General features: G+C 46.6%; 2 protein-coding genes across 4 annotated transcripts in view; both read left to right on the forward strand.

Moving 5' to 3' along the window:
• SMC6 (structural maintenance of chromosomes 6) overlaps positions 1-16,459 on the forward strand; it is a 918,345-nt gene that overhangs the window by 160,589 nt on the left and 741,297 nt on the right. The gene's annotated exons all lie outside the window — the stretch shown is intronic.
• On the forward strand, positions 2,909-3,420 carry LOC146816770 (U6 snRNA-associated Sm-like protein LSm7). Its single transcript, XM_085609171.1, has one exon. It carries the CDS (start codon positions 2,921-2,923, stop codon positions 3,230-3,232), a length of 312 nt encoding a protein of 103 aa, XP_085465297.1. The 5' UTR covers positions 2,909-2,920; the 3' UTR covers positions 3,233-3,420.

Below are 16,459 nucleotides of genomic sequence, written 5' to 3' on the forward strand. Positions count from 1 at the left end.
ATTTGTCCATCGTCGAACAGTTCCTCCTAATGCGTAAAAATTGCCCGAAGGGCAAATTTTGACGCAAAGCTTTAGGATGGAAACTGTCGAATAACAAAAGTGAGTTTCTCGCCATGGGTTTCTTATACAGTTTGGTGCCCAAACCTCCATCAACTGAAAAAATCAAGACATCCAGGAAGGGCAAGCCTACTTTGCTAAACTCACAAGTAAACCTCAGGTAGGTATTGCGGGTATTCAACCAACTCTGGAAATCGTTGATGGAAGACATTGACCCTGTCCATATGACAAAGACATCGTCAATATACCGTCTCCAACAACGTATGTGGTGTCTGTAAGGATTGAGAGTGCCCAGAATATGTTCTTGTTCAAAGCTGTGAACATAGAGATTCGCTAGACTTGGGGCGAACACACTGCCCATAGAAGTACCGGACACTTGTAAAAACATCTGCTCCTCAAACCTGAAGAAATTTTCTTTCATGGCAATCCGGGCACAGTTCATGATGAAGGATACTGGAGTGATGGAATCAGGAACCCTCTCCAAAAGCAGGGACTCAATCTTAGATAGGGTCTCATCTTGGGGAATACAAGTGTACAAAGTATTTTTATGCACTACCCAAAGTGCATAAGGCCCAGAGACCCCCTCCGGGACGTCCTATCATCTCCGGTTTGGGGTCTTTACTTGAACCTTTGTCCACTTTTGTGGAGCATTTTTTACATCCTCTTGTCTTGGATATGCCGACTTATCTGAAAGACACTAAAGATATTCTGAATTTGATCGAAACTGTTGATTTCAATGTTGATAGCGAATTCCTGGTCTCTTTTGATGTGGAATCGCTGTACACTTGTACAGCACGTATCCTGGAACATAAGAGTACTGTCCGTTGCAAGAAAGTTTCTACCAAACTAACTCAACATTTTGTTACAGCATGCCACACTCCTCAAGACCTTAAATGGACTGTGTTAGAACACCCATTCATTCCCACACATATGACAGACATTTCCGCTTTTCTATTCAAGAAGGAACAACGGTGGGTTTATAAATTAGACACCCACCAGTCTGGCCTCAATTTATTTATTTATTTATTTATACTCTTGTATAGCGCTGGAAGTCAACCCCCCAAGGGGTATCTCTGCGCTTATGCTTAACCAAGGAGCCAAGATTTTAAATTGAACAGAGAAATGAAAGGGGGAGAAACCTAACAGGCGACAAATAGAAACGTTTTCAGGGACTTCTTGAAGGATTGAAAATTGATTAATATTTTTGAGAGCAGGGGGCAGTGAGTTCCAAAGGATGGGGCCTTTGTAGGACAGGGCTCGCCCTCCCTGCCTAACTTTTTTTATCCTAGGAACCTGGAGTTGTTGCTGACTGCTGGAGCGCAGGGTTCGACTGGGTTTGTAAGGTTTAAATATTTCTTTTAAATATTTAGGTCCATTGCCAAACAGACATCTGTGAATAGTGCAACAGATTTTAAATTTTACACGCTGTCTAATTGGCAACCAGTGGAGTTTTGTCAAGAGGGGGAGTGATGCAGACCTTGGCTGGGCGTTGAGAGCTAGTCTCGCAGCGGTGTTCTGGACCACCTGTAGTCTCTGTAGTTGTTCCTCGTTTGCCGAGACCAACAGGCCATTACAGTAGTCCAGTTTACTTATAACCAAGGCCTGGATGAGAGTCTTCCTATAAGGGTCTGATAGAAATGGGAAGACTCGTCGTAGCAATCCAATGACCTGGAAACAGGAGCCTGCTACTTGATTTGTGTGCTCTTTAAACAGAAGTGATTTGTCTAAGCGCACACCGAGATTTTTGACCATCTGTTTGGGACTTGGGGTTGGTCCTAAATCCGAGGGCTACCAATCCGGGGACCACAAAAGTGTGGCCTCCCCAAACAGCATTACCTCAGTCTTGCCTACATTACACTGGAGGCGATTAGTGGCCATCCAGTAAGAAATTGCCCTCATTCCGTCCGCAAAAGATTTTTGTATTGCGGGCGTCAGGGTTTTAAAGGGGAAAAAAAGCTGGGTGTCGTCAGCGTACGACACCGGGGTGAACCCATGAGATCTTACAATATCCGCCAAGGGGGCCACATACACGTTGGAGTGTAGGGCTTAGGCATGAGCCCTGTGGCACTCCCTTAGTGAGCTCCCTTGAGATAGAATGGTGGGAGCCCAATCTTACCTCTTGTTGGCGATCCGAAAGAAAGCTTTCTAGCCAAGAAAGAGCCACACCTTTATTCCCCTCTCCCTCAGACGATCGAGAAGTATCTTATGAGACACAGTGTCGAAGGCAGCGGAAAGGTCTAACCGCACTAGAATCATTGAGTTTCCTCCATCCAGTGACATCTTGATGTTGTCAGTCACTGAGAGGAGGGCAGATTCTGTGCTGTGATTGGGCCTAAATCCAGATTGAGAGAAGTCTAGGCCCTCCGCTGCCTCGATGTACTTGGACAAGTGAGTGTTTACGTGTCTCTCGGTCATCTTGCTGAGAAGGGGTAGGAGGGAAATGGGTCAGAGATTGGAAAGGTCGGTCCATGGAATTGTAGCGTTCTTTCGGATTGGGTTTACCACTGCTTTTTTCTATTCTGTGGGCACAGATCCTTCCCTAAGAGAATGGTTGATCAGTGTTTGAATATGGGGCCTAAGCAGATTTAGCAGGGAGGCAGTTATTTTTGCTGATAAAAAATCATCTGGAGATCCAGATTTTATATGGCTCATAAGGGAGGTGAGATCTGAGTCGTTGACTGCTGGGAATGTTAGAAGTGTGGTTTTACTCCGTGTGGGTAGGATGGAAGGGAGGAAAGAGTTATAACTATTTTGTTTGGAGACCAATAAAATTTTGTCGTAAATCAGATTGATTTTATTTTCAAAGAACAAGGAGATTTCATCGCATAATTGTTGGGAAAAGTCATCATGGGGGAGTTTGAAGATGGCGGATAAAGAGAAGAAAAAGAAAGAGAGTATCCTAGATCTCTCTAAATACATCGACAAAACTATTCGTGTGAAATTTCAAGGTGGAAGGGAAGCAAGCGGGGTCTTGAAAGGCTTTGACCCTCTGCTTAACCTGGTACTCGATGGCACCATAGAGTATATGAGAGATCCAGATGACCAATACAAATTAACAGAAGACACGCGGCAGCTGGGTCTGGTTGTGTGTCGAGGGACATCTGTGGTTCTGATCTGCCCACAGGACGGCATGGAGGCCATTCCCAACCCCTTTATCCAGCAGCAGGATGGATAGTATTTTCTTTTCATGTGTTCTAGCGACTCATCCGGGACCCATTTGATAAAATAGCCAGAATGGACCGTCTAAAGATTCCATGAGCAAAAAATGTCTTTTGGAATGTTTCAACACAGATAGGATTTTCTTTGGTGAAAAATTGGGAAGGCCATTCTTTTAGGTTTTTTTTTTTAGGGGGTTGCGTTAGCAGAAGAATGCAATTTTCGTATTGCGATTGTTTCTTTGTACAATAAATAGTCTACTTTTGTTGTAGTCATCAGGGCTTTTGCATGCGGTTGGTTTTACAAACTCCTGAAGAATTTTAAATAATTCCTTAGATCGATTTCCTGCTTCTGCGAGTTGTTGAGAGAGGCTATTCCTCCGAGCAATTTTGATGTTTTTGTAATATTTAGTCTGGGCCTCATGATGTGCTTTCTTGTTTTCTTCGGTTCGTGTTTTTCTCCACTTCTTTTCCAACCTCCTACATTTTTGTTTTTCTGTCCTAAGCTCCTCGGTATACCATGTTTCCTGTTTGGTGGCGGGGTATTGGTTGTGTAGTTTTAGAGGTGCTATTTTATCAATTGCTTCTTTAAGGGAATTGTTGAATTTGGTTAAGACGGTCTCTATACTGTCTGTCTCTGTGGGAATGGGCTGCTTCCATTCCTTTTGCAATTCCTCTACGGTGACTTTATGCCACTGTCGACGCCAGACAGGTGGTAGGGAGTATTTATTGGAGAGCTTATCCACCTTAGATATTGAGAATTCCACAATGAGGTGGTCGGACCAAATTATTTGAACCGGGGAAAGACATTGTACCTTGAGGAAATTGGTGAATACCAGATCGAGAAGGTGACCACCTATATTGGTGGGCTCGTGATTTTGCAAAGTCAGACCGAGAGAGGATAATTCAGAAACCAGGGAGATTGTTTCAGGGAGTGCGGGATTATCAACGTGGACATTAAAATCGCCAAGAAGAAGGAACTCTTCTTTTGCTTTAAAATGTGGGGCCAAGAGTTCCAATAATGCAAGGGAGAAACCTGTAAAGGGCCCCGGAGGACAATAGACTAAGGCTCCTTTCCAGAATCTGTTTGTGGCATATTGCATTTTAAAAATTATTATCTCAAAAGAGAGGGCTGTGCTTCTGTTCTAGTGTTGTGATCTTCAGATGTTCTTTATGCATGATGGCTAAGCCACCACCTGTTTTCTCTGGGCGGTCAAAATGGACAAACTTATAACCAAGAGGAACCCCCACAGCATTGGCAGGGACCGTATGAGGTTTCAACCAGGTTTCCGTTAGGAAGCAAAGATCAGGTTGAGTAGTATGTATTGGGTCCCATACCTCAAGTTGATGTCTAGGTAGGGAGCGAACATTTAGGAGAAGACACTTTGTCCGCTTTGTCCCTTTAGGTGGAGTTTGTTCCCATTTATCTAACATCTCAGTGCTGGGTTTTGTCGAAGAGGCTTGGTATTTGCAATATATGCAAGAGAAAGGACCCTCAGGGCATGGCCGGGAGTCTCTGGAGCAGTCTGTGAGAGGGGTTGGTCTGAGGTGTAACAGAGTTTGCGTCGAATACCTGATGTGGGGGGCCCTTGCAGAAGTGATAGGCGTGGGTGTCGGGCCCATGGCCCCTGGTCCCGTCCTGTCTCAGACGGGCAGGACTCTGGTACGACTGGTCCGCAGTACACGTCCTCTGCGCGGAGTCATAGCCGTTCTTTTTAAAGCGCTGCTAGAGCGCGTCACGCGCCTGGCCCACACCCAATATGGCCGCCAAAAACCGGGAACCCAGCCCTCGGCGTCGATACTCGGCCGAGGGCGGTCCGGAGGCAGGGGAGGGGGGAAGGAACACAAAGCGCTTAGAAGCGCTATGGAAGTCTCTAAATCTCTCACGCCTAGTAGTCAAGCGATGAGAGTCACACAAAGTTAAAAATTCAAAGAGAATGCTAAAATGCACAAAGTGAAGGAAAGAGACCTCCCGGCTTCCGCCTCAGGAGGGGAAAGGTTGCTTCTGTTGGTAATCACTGGAGCAGGCACACTATTTCCTTTTTAAAGCGCTGCTAGAGCGCGTCACCCGCCTGGCCCACACCCAATATGGCCGCCAAAAACCGGGAACCCAGCCCTCGGCGTCGATACTCGGCCGAGGGCGGTCCGGAGGCAGGGGAGGGGGGAAGGAACACAAAGCGCTTAGGAGCGCTATGGAAGTCTCTAAATCTCTCACGCCTAGTAGTCAAGCGATAAGAGTCACACAAAGTTAAAAATTCAAAGAGAATGCTAAAATGCACAAAGTGAAGGAAAGAGACCTCCCGGCTTCCGCCTCAGGAGGGGAAAGGTTGCTTCTGTTGGTAATCACTGGAGCAGGCACACTATTTCCTTTTTAAAGCGCTGCTAGAGCGCGTCACCCGCCTGGCCCACACCCAATATGGCCGCCAAAAACCGGGAACCCAGCCCTCGGCGTCGATACTCGGCCGAGGGCGGTCCGGAGGCAGGGGAGGGGGTAAGGAACACAAAGCGCTTAGGAGCGCTATGGAAGTCTCTAAATCTCTCACGCCTAGTAGTCAAGCGATGAGAGTCACACAAAGTTAAAAATTCAAAGAGAATGCTAAAATGCACAAAGTGAAGGAAAGAGACCTCCCGGCTTCCGCCTCAGGAGGGGAAAGGTTGCTTCTGTTGGTAATCACTGGAGCAGGCACACTATTTCCTTTTTAAAGCGCTGCTAGAGCGTGTCACCCGCCTGGCCCACACCCAATACGGCCGCCAAAAACCGGGAACCCAGCCCTCGGCGTCGATACTCGGCCGAGGGCGGTCCGGAGGCAGGGGAGGGGGGAAGGAACACAAAGCGCTTAGGAGCGCTATGAAAGTCTCTAAATCTCTCACGCCTAGTAGTCAAGCGATGAGAGTCACACAAAGTTAAAAATTCAAAGAGAATGCTAAAACGCACAAAGTGAAGGAAAGAGACCTCCCGGCTTCCGCCTCAGGAGGGGAAAGGTTGCTTCTGTTGGTAATGATGATATTCCTTGGGTCTCCTTATGAGTAGTTCTAACCCTGTACTGAATCTTGTTCATATACCATCTATCAGCAATTGGGATACATAACATAAAGGTTTTTTTCATCTTGCCCGCTGTTGATACCTTAACACATGATACTTTCCAGTAGTTATCATTATTCACATACGCTATCGGCATGGGTTTACCTATCTTTGTATCTTCATGTAAACCTTTTTTGAAAAAAGTGTGTTTTTGAGTAGGATACAAGTTTGTTCATCATAGAGCCACTGTGTTGGGCTTATATGAGTATGCGCCCTTCAGATGGTAGGCTCTAGTAATATATGTACAATAATTGTGTTGAGTGGACTTGTTGTCTGCTACTGTGGAGGTTTTGCTTTAGTTGATGACTTTCGCTCCTCGCATTTATGTCTGTATCACTGAGCGAGTGCATGGGAGCGTTTTAATATATAGTATATGACACCACTGTTCTATTAGTTTATTTCTATCCAAATCCTTGGTTGTTCTTCGTAGTTTCACGTGTGCTCTCTTTATGACTGCAGAGACACTGTGTCATAACTACCTAGTTAGACGAACAGTTTTCTTACTTGCAATGCAGCATAGCACCTCTATGATAGCGTTCGTGGGCATTCAGTATTTCTAGTTTCGCGCTTGCGCACTAGCGCTTAAAATTATTGAGCATGCGCGATTCTAGCACCACCGGACACGGATTATTGACTCATCGAGAGAGTACTTAAGAGCGGGGTTTTCGGAGCATACGTACCTCCGGCAGCAGGCTCTCTGGGTCCAGTGGTACCGACGGATAGGTGAGCGCGGTGGTAGTCTTTGGTCCACTCGTAGCGTTCACTTCAGGTCGACAGTATAATCGTCTTTGTTTGGGGAATCTTTGGGAACTAGACTATGTTCTATCGCTAGGCATTAGTGATATGGTCCCACCTTCCTTTTTTCCTTTTTTCAAAAACCATGAGATGACACGATGGTTAGTTCCATTTTAGTCAAAACTAATATTGTATTATGTTCCTCTCCATTATTATGAATATAGTTGTTATGGAGAGCGTGCATTTTTTACAGAGGGAAAATGGCTATTTGTGTAATAGCCTTTTGCTGCTTGTATTGTCGTATCAGACCCACTGTAACGGTCATTTACTACTGATATTTGTGTGTGTGAACCCCTCTCCCTTTGTTAACAGCTCCAAGCACAGCTTACATTATTGATACAGGTGGTTACTTTTACCACTGTACGATCAGGTTTAATTTCATTTGAGTGTTTACCTACCTGTATTTGCACTCTAGAAATTTTAAATATATTCTTTGTAGAGCGGTGCTGCCTTCCTGAGCGGTTGCCAGGTTGAGGTGAGGTCCTGTACCCTACTTTGGCGGGGTAAGGTGTTTATTTCTTTTTTATCAAGATTGGTTGTACAGATTATTTTCAGTGCGTTTTCACATTGCTGACACGATTGTGCGTATACCTGATGCATGTCATCTACTTTCTATTACAGGTATCAGCAGGTGTTATGAGAGGCCATTGACAGTGTTCTGGCCCCATATCCTTTTCAGTTTCTTTCACTTCACTTTTTGCAGTAGCTTGTTTTGTAAGGTCCTGACGGAAGCCTGATCCAGTTTGGGTCTTCTAGGGCTGAAACATGTTGACCATCTAAATTTACACCATAGCGGTTTAAATCCATACCGTAGGTGTATACACTGCTTTTTTAATCCTGACAGTGGGCATTTCCTGATTAAAGCATATTTTTGATGCCTCCTAGCCAGTTTTAACCATCACTTGTTTTCACATATTCACCAATTTTCCTATATTGTTTGCGCTGCGTCCTCACTCATACATCTTGGCTCATCATATGTGGATTTAGTCGATCCTCTGACACTTTAAACAAAACATCCCTGAGCTCCTCCCTCACAGTGAGGGGGTTGTAGCCCCCAAAGGAACTAGGATTTTCCTTTGGGAGGAGAGTCCCTATGATGAAGCATGTCACCATTGGTGAGTGAGGGATTATGTCCTAAAAGGGATTTGCCCTTAGACGCACTCTGTCTGCCAATTCTTACCAAACAGGTTGACCATCACCGCACCGGTTTAGGTTACAACTCGGAGGTGGTGTTGTTTTGTTTCTTTTCGTTTTTCTGCTCTTTCGCTTACTGGTACTTCCGGTAATTGTATAGACCCTAGGATTTTCATTGTTTGATAATACTAGTTGTTTGGTGATATAATCCTTAGTGGTCTTTAAACTCATGCCCTTGGACTCTCCCTTTGAACTGAGTTGTTTGTTAGGGACGTACTCTCTCCAACTGTCACAACTTGCTCAGACCATTTGGAGATGGGCAATCCATCACACAATTTATCTTCTGGCAGAGCACCTCCCAGGAGTAAACCATCAGATTGCCGACCTTCTCAGCAGAAGGAGACCGCAAATTCACAAGTGGGAACTTCATCCCCAAGTTCTCCTTCCATACTTTCAACAATGGGGATTCCCACAAATAGACTTGTTCGCCACAGCCGACAACGCAAAATGCCCAAGCTTCTGCTCCAGGTTCCCACATCCGCTTTCAAAGGGCAATGCCCTGTGGATGAACTGGTCAGGGATATTTGCCTACCCTTTTCCACCTCTCCCACTCATTCCATGTCTGGTTTGGAAGCTCAAGCAAACATCCCTCACACTAATTCTAGTAGCTACCACATGGGCCTGTCAACCATGGTACACCACCCTGTTAGAGCTGTCACTAGTTCAACATCAAAGGCTGCACCTCCCCTCCAGGCTCCTCACAAAGAACCATGGAGAAATCAGGCATCCAAATCCCAAAGACATGACCTTGGCGATCAGGCTCCTGATGTCATACAGTTTGGTTATTTAAATCTACCAACAGACTGTATGAATATTCTAAAAGAAGCAAGAAAGCCTACCACTGGAGCTTGCCATGCAGCAAAGTGGAAAAGATGTGTTGTCTACTGCAATACCAACAAAATCAATCCTCTAGATGCATCTGTACAAAACATTATCTGTTAAAAATTACACTTAGAGCAAACTGGACTAGCTTATACATCTATTCGTTTGCACCTCGCAGCGGTAGCTGCATATTTGCAGAACAGACAACATTTGTCACTCATCAGAGTTCCATTAATCAAAGCTTTGATGGAAGGCTTGAGACAAGTAATACCACCAACCTTGTCTTTACAAGGCTCATGGGTCCACCTTTTGAACCATTGCACAAGTGCCCTTTGCAGTTTCTCTCATGGAAATTAGTTTTCCTCATCGCAATCACATCATTAAGGAGAGTTGGTGAGCTACAGGCATTAACCTTGGAAGAACCCTTCTGTTCGAGGCATATGAGCTGCAGATCACACACTGAGGATAAGATCGCCATCTGGTGTTGGGCTCGGATGATTGCAGGTTGTTGTTGTCTTCGGAGAAGTCTTTGGTCACGAGGTTGGTGACTCCTCCCCTGGACAACAGTGCGCATGGGCATCCACTCCATCGGCAGATTGTTTTTTTTCCGCCATTGGGTTCGGATGAACTTTTTTCCGCTCCAGCAGAAAAACTTCCAGCAATCAATTTAACTCTTTAATCTTCATTTCATCGACGTCGACATCAACTCGGACCGGTTCCGGAAGCGGCTGATGGACAGGACACCCTTCAAAAAATGCCCCCAGTGTGGAGCGAAGTTCCCCCACAGTGACCACCACGAGGTTTGCAACCTCTGCCTGTCGCCGGAACACAACGAGTCCACCTGTCCAGCTTGTTCCGCTTTCCGTTCGAAGAAGACCCTCCGGGACCGAAGAGCTCGACGCCATATTATGGCCAAACCAGCTCCAGAACCGGAGGACATCTTTGCTCAAGATGTTCCCGAAGACGACACCGAAGATCTCGAGATCGTGTCCGAAGCCGACGATTCCGATGACCTCATCACTCCAGGGCAGCGTGTGAGTACCACCCCCCCTGCCCCATCCAAAAAAGCATTGGTCAAGACTCCGCCAGTTGGGCCCAGTCGCGACCGGAAATCCTCTTCAGAAGCCCCGCCCTCGGGTCCGGCTCCGAAGACAACTAAGCCTGTGGGTGGCTCGGGCTCGAGCAAACCTCACCTAATTGTGCCTTTAACACCCTCGGCACCCAAACACCCATTGTCGGCACCGAAACAGGCTCCAAGACCGAAATCTCCTTCGGCACAGAAACGTTCCTCGGCACCGAAGTCTCCACCGGCACCGAAACGTTCTTCAACATCGATGCCTGAAAGTCCATCGGCACCGAAACCTCAGTCGGCACCGAAACCTCAGTCGGCACCGAAACCTCAGTCGGCACCGAAACCTCAGTCGGCACCGAAAAATCAGTCGGCACCGAAAAATCAGTCGGCACCGAAAAATCAGTCGGCACCGAAAAATCAGTCGGCACCGAAAAATCAGTCGGCACCGAAAAATCAGTCGGCACCGAAAAATCAGTCGGCACCGAAAAATCAGTCGGCACCGAAAAATCAGTCGGCACCGAAAAATCAGTCGGCACCGAAAAATCAGTCGACACCGAAAAAATCATCGGAGCCGAAAACTGCGTCCCCGCCGAAACAAGCTCATAAAGACCCGAAGCGGACGTCACAGACACCACCTTCGGAGCCAGATGATCTTTTTCGACCAGATCCTACTCAGAAGCGGATCTATATCAATCCTAAAACGGGACATGTGACTGCCATCCCATATAAAAAGCGGAAGCTGGACACTACACCTCCCCCAGCTCCCATACGGAAAAAGGACTGTGCTACTTCACCACTTCGTCCTTCCTCTCCTGTTTTACCTCCTAACCCGTCCCCCCCTCCTCCTCCTGATTCTCCTTTACCTTTACCTTTACCTTTACCATCTCCCTATCATTCACCTCCTCCACAGGATGATAATGATGACTTAGGGGGAGGGGCGGACCCTGATTTATTTGATGATCCTGTTGACCCAAACGACCCTTTTACGTTCCCAGACCCAGCACCCATGGATGACTGGTCTTATCCTATACCTGACATGCCTGACCCCACTACCTACCCTTCCAAGCCCTCCCCTCCTGATGACCACCTAGGGTACGGCCAACTTATAAATAGGGCAGCAACATTCCACGGCGTTACTATGCACACAGACGCCATTGAAGAGGACTTCCTCCTTGATACCTTTGAGCAGTCACAAAAGACTGTTCACATACTGCCCATGATCAAAGGGGTCATAAAGCATGCTACTGAAGTCTTTAAGGACCCTGTTCGAGCTAGGGTTCTCAACCCACGCATCGAAAAAAAGTACCGACCAGCCCCGCAAGACCCTGCATACATTAAGGCCCAGCTCCCTTTAGACTCCCTAGTCGTATCAAATGCCAGGAAGCGCGCTAACTCACAGACAACTGGAGAAACGCCTCCCCCAGACAAGGAGTCTAAGCTTTTAGAAGCCTCGGGCAAACGGGTCGCCGCGCAGGCGGCTAACCATTGGCGTATTGCGAATACCCAGGCCCTGTTAGCCAGGTATGATAGAGCGCATTATGACCAACTTGAGGACCTTATGCAACATCTGCCTGAACCTTTTAAGTCCCAGGCCTCCGACCTCATCCAAGAAGGCAAATTAATATCTAATGCCTCCATTAAATGCGCCTTAGATGCAGCAGACACTGCTTCTAGAGCGGTCAATACTGGCGTCTTACTCAGACGACATGCCTGGCTCCGTATTTCCGGTTTTAAACCGGAGGTTCAAACCGCAATTCTAGCTCAACCTTTCAACCAAGAGCAGCTATTTGGCCCTGCAGTGGATACTGCATTAGAAAAAATGAAAAAGGATAATGAAACTGCCAAGTCTATGGGAGCACTGCAGTCTCATCAAAACCGGGGTTCCTTTCGTCGCTCCTTTTATAGAGGAGGCTCCAAAAACACATCAACTGAGACCACGTCCACCTTTAAAAATTCTGGACAAACATCCCCTAACAGAGGTTACTTCCGGGGAGGTTATAGGGGAAACAATAACAAAGGTCGAGGACGGGGCAACAACAACAACACCCGCACCTCACCAGCCACCAAACAGTGACTTGCCACCACTCCCCCCAGACCATTCCACTCCGGTCGGGGGGCGACTCCAACAATTCCTGCCTGTCTGGACTTCCATCACCACAGACAGGTGGGTAAGACAAATTATCCAGTCTGGCTACTGCCTCGAACTCATACAATCCCCCCCAAACATACCGCCCAAACAACGTCCAATGTCCTCGCATCATCTCTCTCTCCTCAAACAAGAAGTTCAATCCCTGTTACAAAAACATGCGATAGAACCAGTCCCCCTTCAACATCAGGGAAAAGGGGTATATTCTCTATACTTCCTCATTCCCAAAAAGGACAAAACACTAAGGCCCATACTGGATCTCAGACTACTAAACCAGTATATACATTCGGATCATTTTCACATGACCACTCTCCAACAAGTCCTCCCACTTTTACAACAGGGAGACTTCCTCGCCACATTGGACCTCAAGGACGCATACTTTCACATCCCTATGCATCCCGCTCACAGAAAATATCTACGATTTGTGGTAGATGGGCAACACTATCAATTTACAGTTCTCCCCTTCGGAGTAACAACAGCACCCAGAGTGTTCACCAAGTGCCTAGCAGTCGTGGCAGCGCATCTCAGAAGACAACAGATCCATGTCTTCCCCTATCTGGACGATTGGCTCATAAAAGCCAATACATACCAAAAATGCGTTCTCCACACTCATCGCACGATTCAAACTCTCCACGATTTGGGATTCACTATCAACTACCCCAAATCCCACCTACAACCTTCCCACTTACATCAGTATCTAGGAGCAACCATAGATACATCCAAAGCCATTGCCTATCCCAGCACAGCCAGGATAGCCAGTATACAAAATCTCATCTCTCAATTTCAAACTCATCCATCTCTTCCAGCAAGAGTGTTCATGCAGCTCCTAGGCATGATGGCGTCGTGCATCTCCATAGTCCCACACGCACGACTTCAAATGCGTCCCTTACAAGAATGCTTAGCACAACAGTGGAACCAAGCTCACGGACAACTTACCGATCTGGTGTTGGTGGACAGTCGCTCACTTCGATCACTGAAATGGTGGAACACCATCAACCTGTCCAAAGGGAGACCGTTCTTAGAGCCTCTTCCACAAGTTGTGCTAACTACAGACGCATCTCTCACGGGGTGGGGAGCCCACCTCCTTCACCATACCACTCAGGGCAGATGGACCAGTCAACAAAAACTGCTCCACATCAACCACCTGGAACTCTTAGCAGTGTTCCTAGCACTAAAATCCTTTCAAATTCACCTAAAGAACAAAACTGTCCTCATACGCACAGACAACATGACGACAATGTATTATATACAGAAACAGGGAGGGACACACTCTCTCCAACTGTCCCAACTGGCACAGCAAATCTGGAGATGGGCAATTCCCCAAAACATCTACCTGTTAGCAGAACATCTCCCAGGGATCCACAATCAAGTGGCGACCTCCTAAGTCGCCACACACAACAGATCCACGAATGGGAACTACACCCCAAGGTTCTACTCCCCTTCTTCCAAAAGTGGGGACAACCAGACATAGACCTGTTCGCCACTCCCGAAAACACAAAATGCCCAACCCTCGCCGCCAGGTTTCCACACCCACAGTCGAAGGGCAATGCCCTATGGATGAACTGGTCAGGCAGATTTGCGTACGCCTTTCCGCCTCTCCCACTAGTTCCATTTGTGGTACGCAAACTGAAACAACAGTCACTAACACTAATACTAGTGGCTCCCACTTGGGCACGTCAACCGTGGTTCACCACACTTCTGGAACTATCTTTAGTTCCACATCAAAAGCTACGCCTCTCCCCGGATCTGTTAACCCAGAACCATGGAGAAATCAGACACCCAGATCCTCAAACACTGAACCTAGCGATCTGGCTCCTGAGGTCTTAGAGTTCGGTTACCTCAATCTCCCTCCAGACTGTATGAATATCATAAAAGAAGCCAGACGCCCTACTACTAGAGCGTGTTATGCCGCTAAATGGAAACGATTTGCCATCTACTGCGCTAATAATGACATACATCCATTGGATGCTTCCATCCAAAACATCATTTGCTATCTACTACACTTGCAAAGATGCAATCTAGCGTATTCCTCTATACGATTACACCTAGCAGCCTTGGCAGCCTACTTGCAAAATAGGCAACACCTGTCCCTTTTTAAGGTACCAGCCATCAAAGCGTTTATGGAAGGTCTCAAAAGGATTCTTCCCCCAAGATTGCCACCTGCCCCAGTGTGGAATCTCAATGTGGTTCTAACAAGACTCATGGGCCCCCCATTTGAACCTATGCACAAATGTGAATTGCAATTCCTAACATGGAAGGTAGCCTTCCTTATCGCAATCACTTCCCTGCGCAGAGTAAGTGAAATACAAGCCCTTACACTTGAAGAACCTTTCTTACAACTACACCGTAACAAAGTGGTTCTTAGGACAAACCCTAAATTTCTTCCAAAAGTGATTTCCCCTTTCCACCTTAACCAATCAGTAGAACTACCGGTCTTTTTCCCAAATCCAGACTCGGTAGCTGAAAGGGCCCTACATACCCTAGATGTTAAAAGAGCATTGCTTTATTACATCGACAGAACAAAACCTTTTCGAAAGACAAAACAACTCTTTGTTGCTTTCGCGCCACCACACAAAGGCAACCCGATCTCCAAATCAGGAATAGCCAGGTGGATAGTTAAATGCATCCAAATATGCTACCTCAAGGCTAAACGTACACTCACAGTTCCCCCTAGGGCGCACTCCACGCGTAAAATAGGGGCTTCTATGGCCTTCTTAGGCAATATTCCCTTAGAAGACATTTGCAAGGCAGCCACATGGTCTACCACGCACACCTTCACTAAACACTATTGTGTTGACGTGCAGGCCAAACAACAGGCCTCCGTGGGCCAGGCTGTCCTAAAAACTTTATTTCAAACTGCTGCAACGGATACAGGCGACCACCGCTAAGGGGAGCACTGCTGTATAATCTATCCTCAGTGTGTGATCTGCAGCTCATATGCCTCGAACGGAATATGCTACTTACCAGTATGCATCTGTTCTTGGCATGTAGAGCTGCAGAGTCACACACGCCCGCCCGCCTCCCCGGGACCTGTATCTGTTCCAGCATCCGTCTTACTTAGACATTACACATGGACATCCTTTCTTTCTTTTCTCTATACTCCATCTTTTCCCATCATGGCGAAAAACAATCTGCCGATGGAGTGGATGCCCATGCGCACTGTTGTCCAGGGGAGGAGTCACCAACCTCGTGACCAAAGACTTCTCCGAAGACAACAACAACCTGCAATCATCCGAGCCCAACACCAGATGGCGATCTTATCCTCAGTGTGTGACTCTGCAGCTCTACATGCCAAGAACAGATGCATACTGGTAAGTAGCATATTCCTTCAGCTACACAAAGACAGGGTAGTTCTCCGCACCAACCCAAAATTCCTCCCCAAAGTGGTTTCTCCTTTTCATATAAACCAATCGGTTGAGTTTGTGTTAACCTGATTCTTTAGCAGAACGCGCTCTTCACATGCTTGACGTTAAAAGAGCTTTATTGTACTACATAGATAGGACAAAAGACTTTCACATAACAATTGTTTGTTGCATTTGCTCCACCTCACAAAGGCAATCCCAATTCTTAAACTGGTATTGCAAGATGGATTGTTCAATGGGTTCAAACATGCTTCGCTAAAGCTAAAAGAACTTCATCATACTCCCTACAGCGCATTCCACTCGCAAAATAGGGTTTTCTTTGGCTTTTTCAGGTAACATTCCTCTAGCTGACATATGTAAATCAGCTACATGGTCTACACCACACACATTTACCAAACACTATTGTGTAGATGTTTTAGCACGTCAACAAGCTAATGTAGGCCAAGCAATACTTAAAACACTATTTCAAACAACTACAACATATACAGGTTAGCCATTGCTTTGTAGTCTATGCAAAGCATGTGTATCTACAGCACACATGCCTCGAATGGATAATGTTATGTTCGAGGCATATGAGCTGCAGATCGCACACTTAGAATAGTAGATCGCCATCTGGTGTTGGGCTCGGATGCTTGCAGGTTGTTGATCTCTTCGGAAGAAGTCTTTGGTCACGAGATGGGTGACTCCTCCCTTGGACTACAGTGCGCATGGGCATCCACTCCATCCTCAGATTGTTTTTCTCCGCCATTGGGTTCGGATGTAACTTTTCCAACT

This window comes from Triturus cristatus, chromosome 6 (genome assembly GCF_964204655.1).
Source record: "Triturus cristatus chromosome 6, aTriCri1.1, whole genome shotgun sequence".
In the NCBI taxonomy this organism is placed as follows: domain Eukaryota; kingdom Metazoa; phylum Chordata; class Amphibia; order Caudata; family Salamandridae; genus Triturus; species Triturus cristatus.

Coding starts and splice junctions, on each gene's coding strand:
- LOC146816770 (XM_085609171.1), top strand. CDS start 2,921: ATGGCGGATAAAGAGAAGAAAAAGAAAGAGAGTATCCTAGATCTCTCT.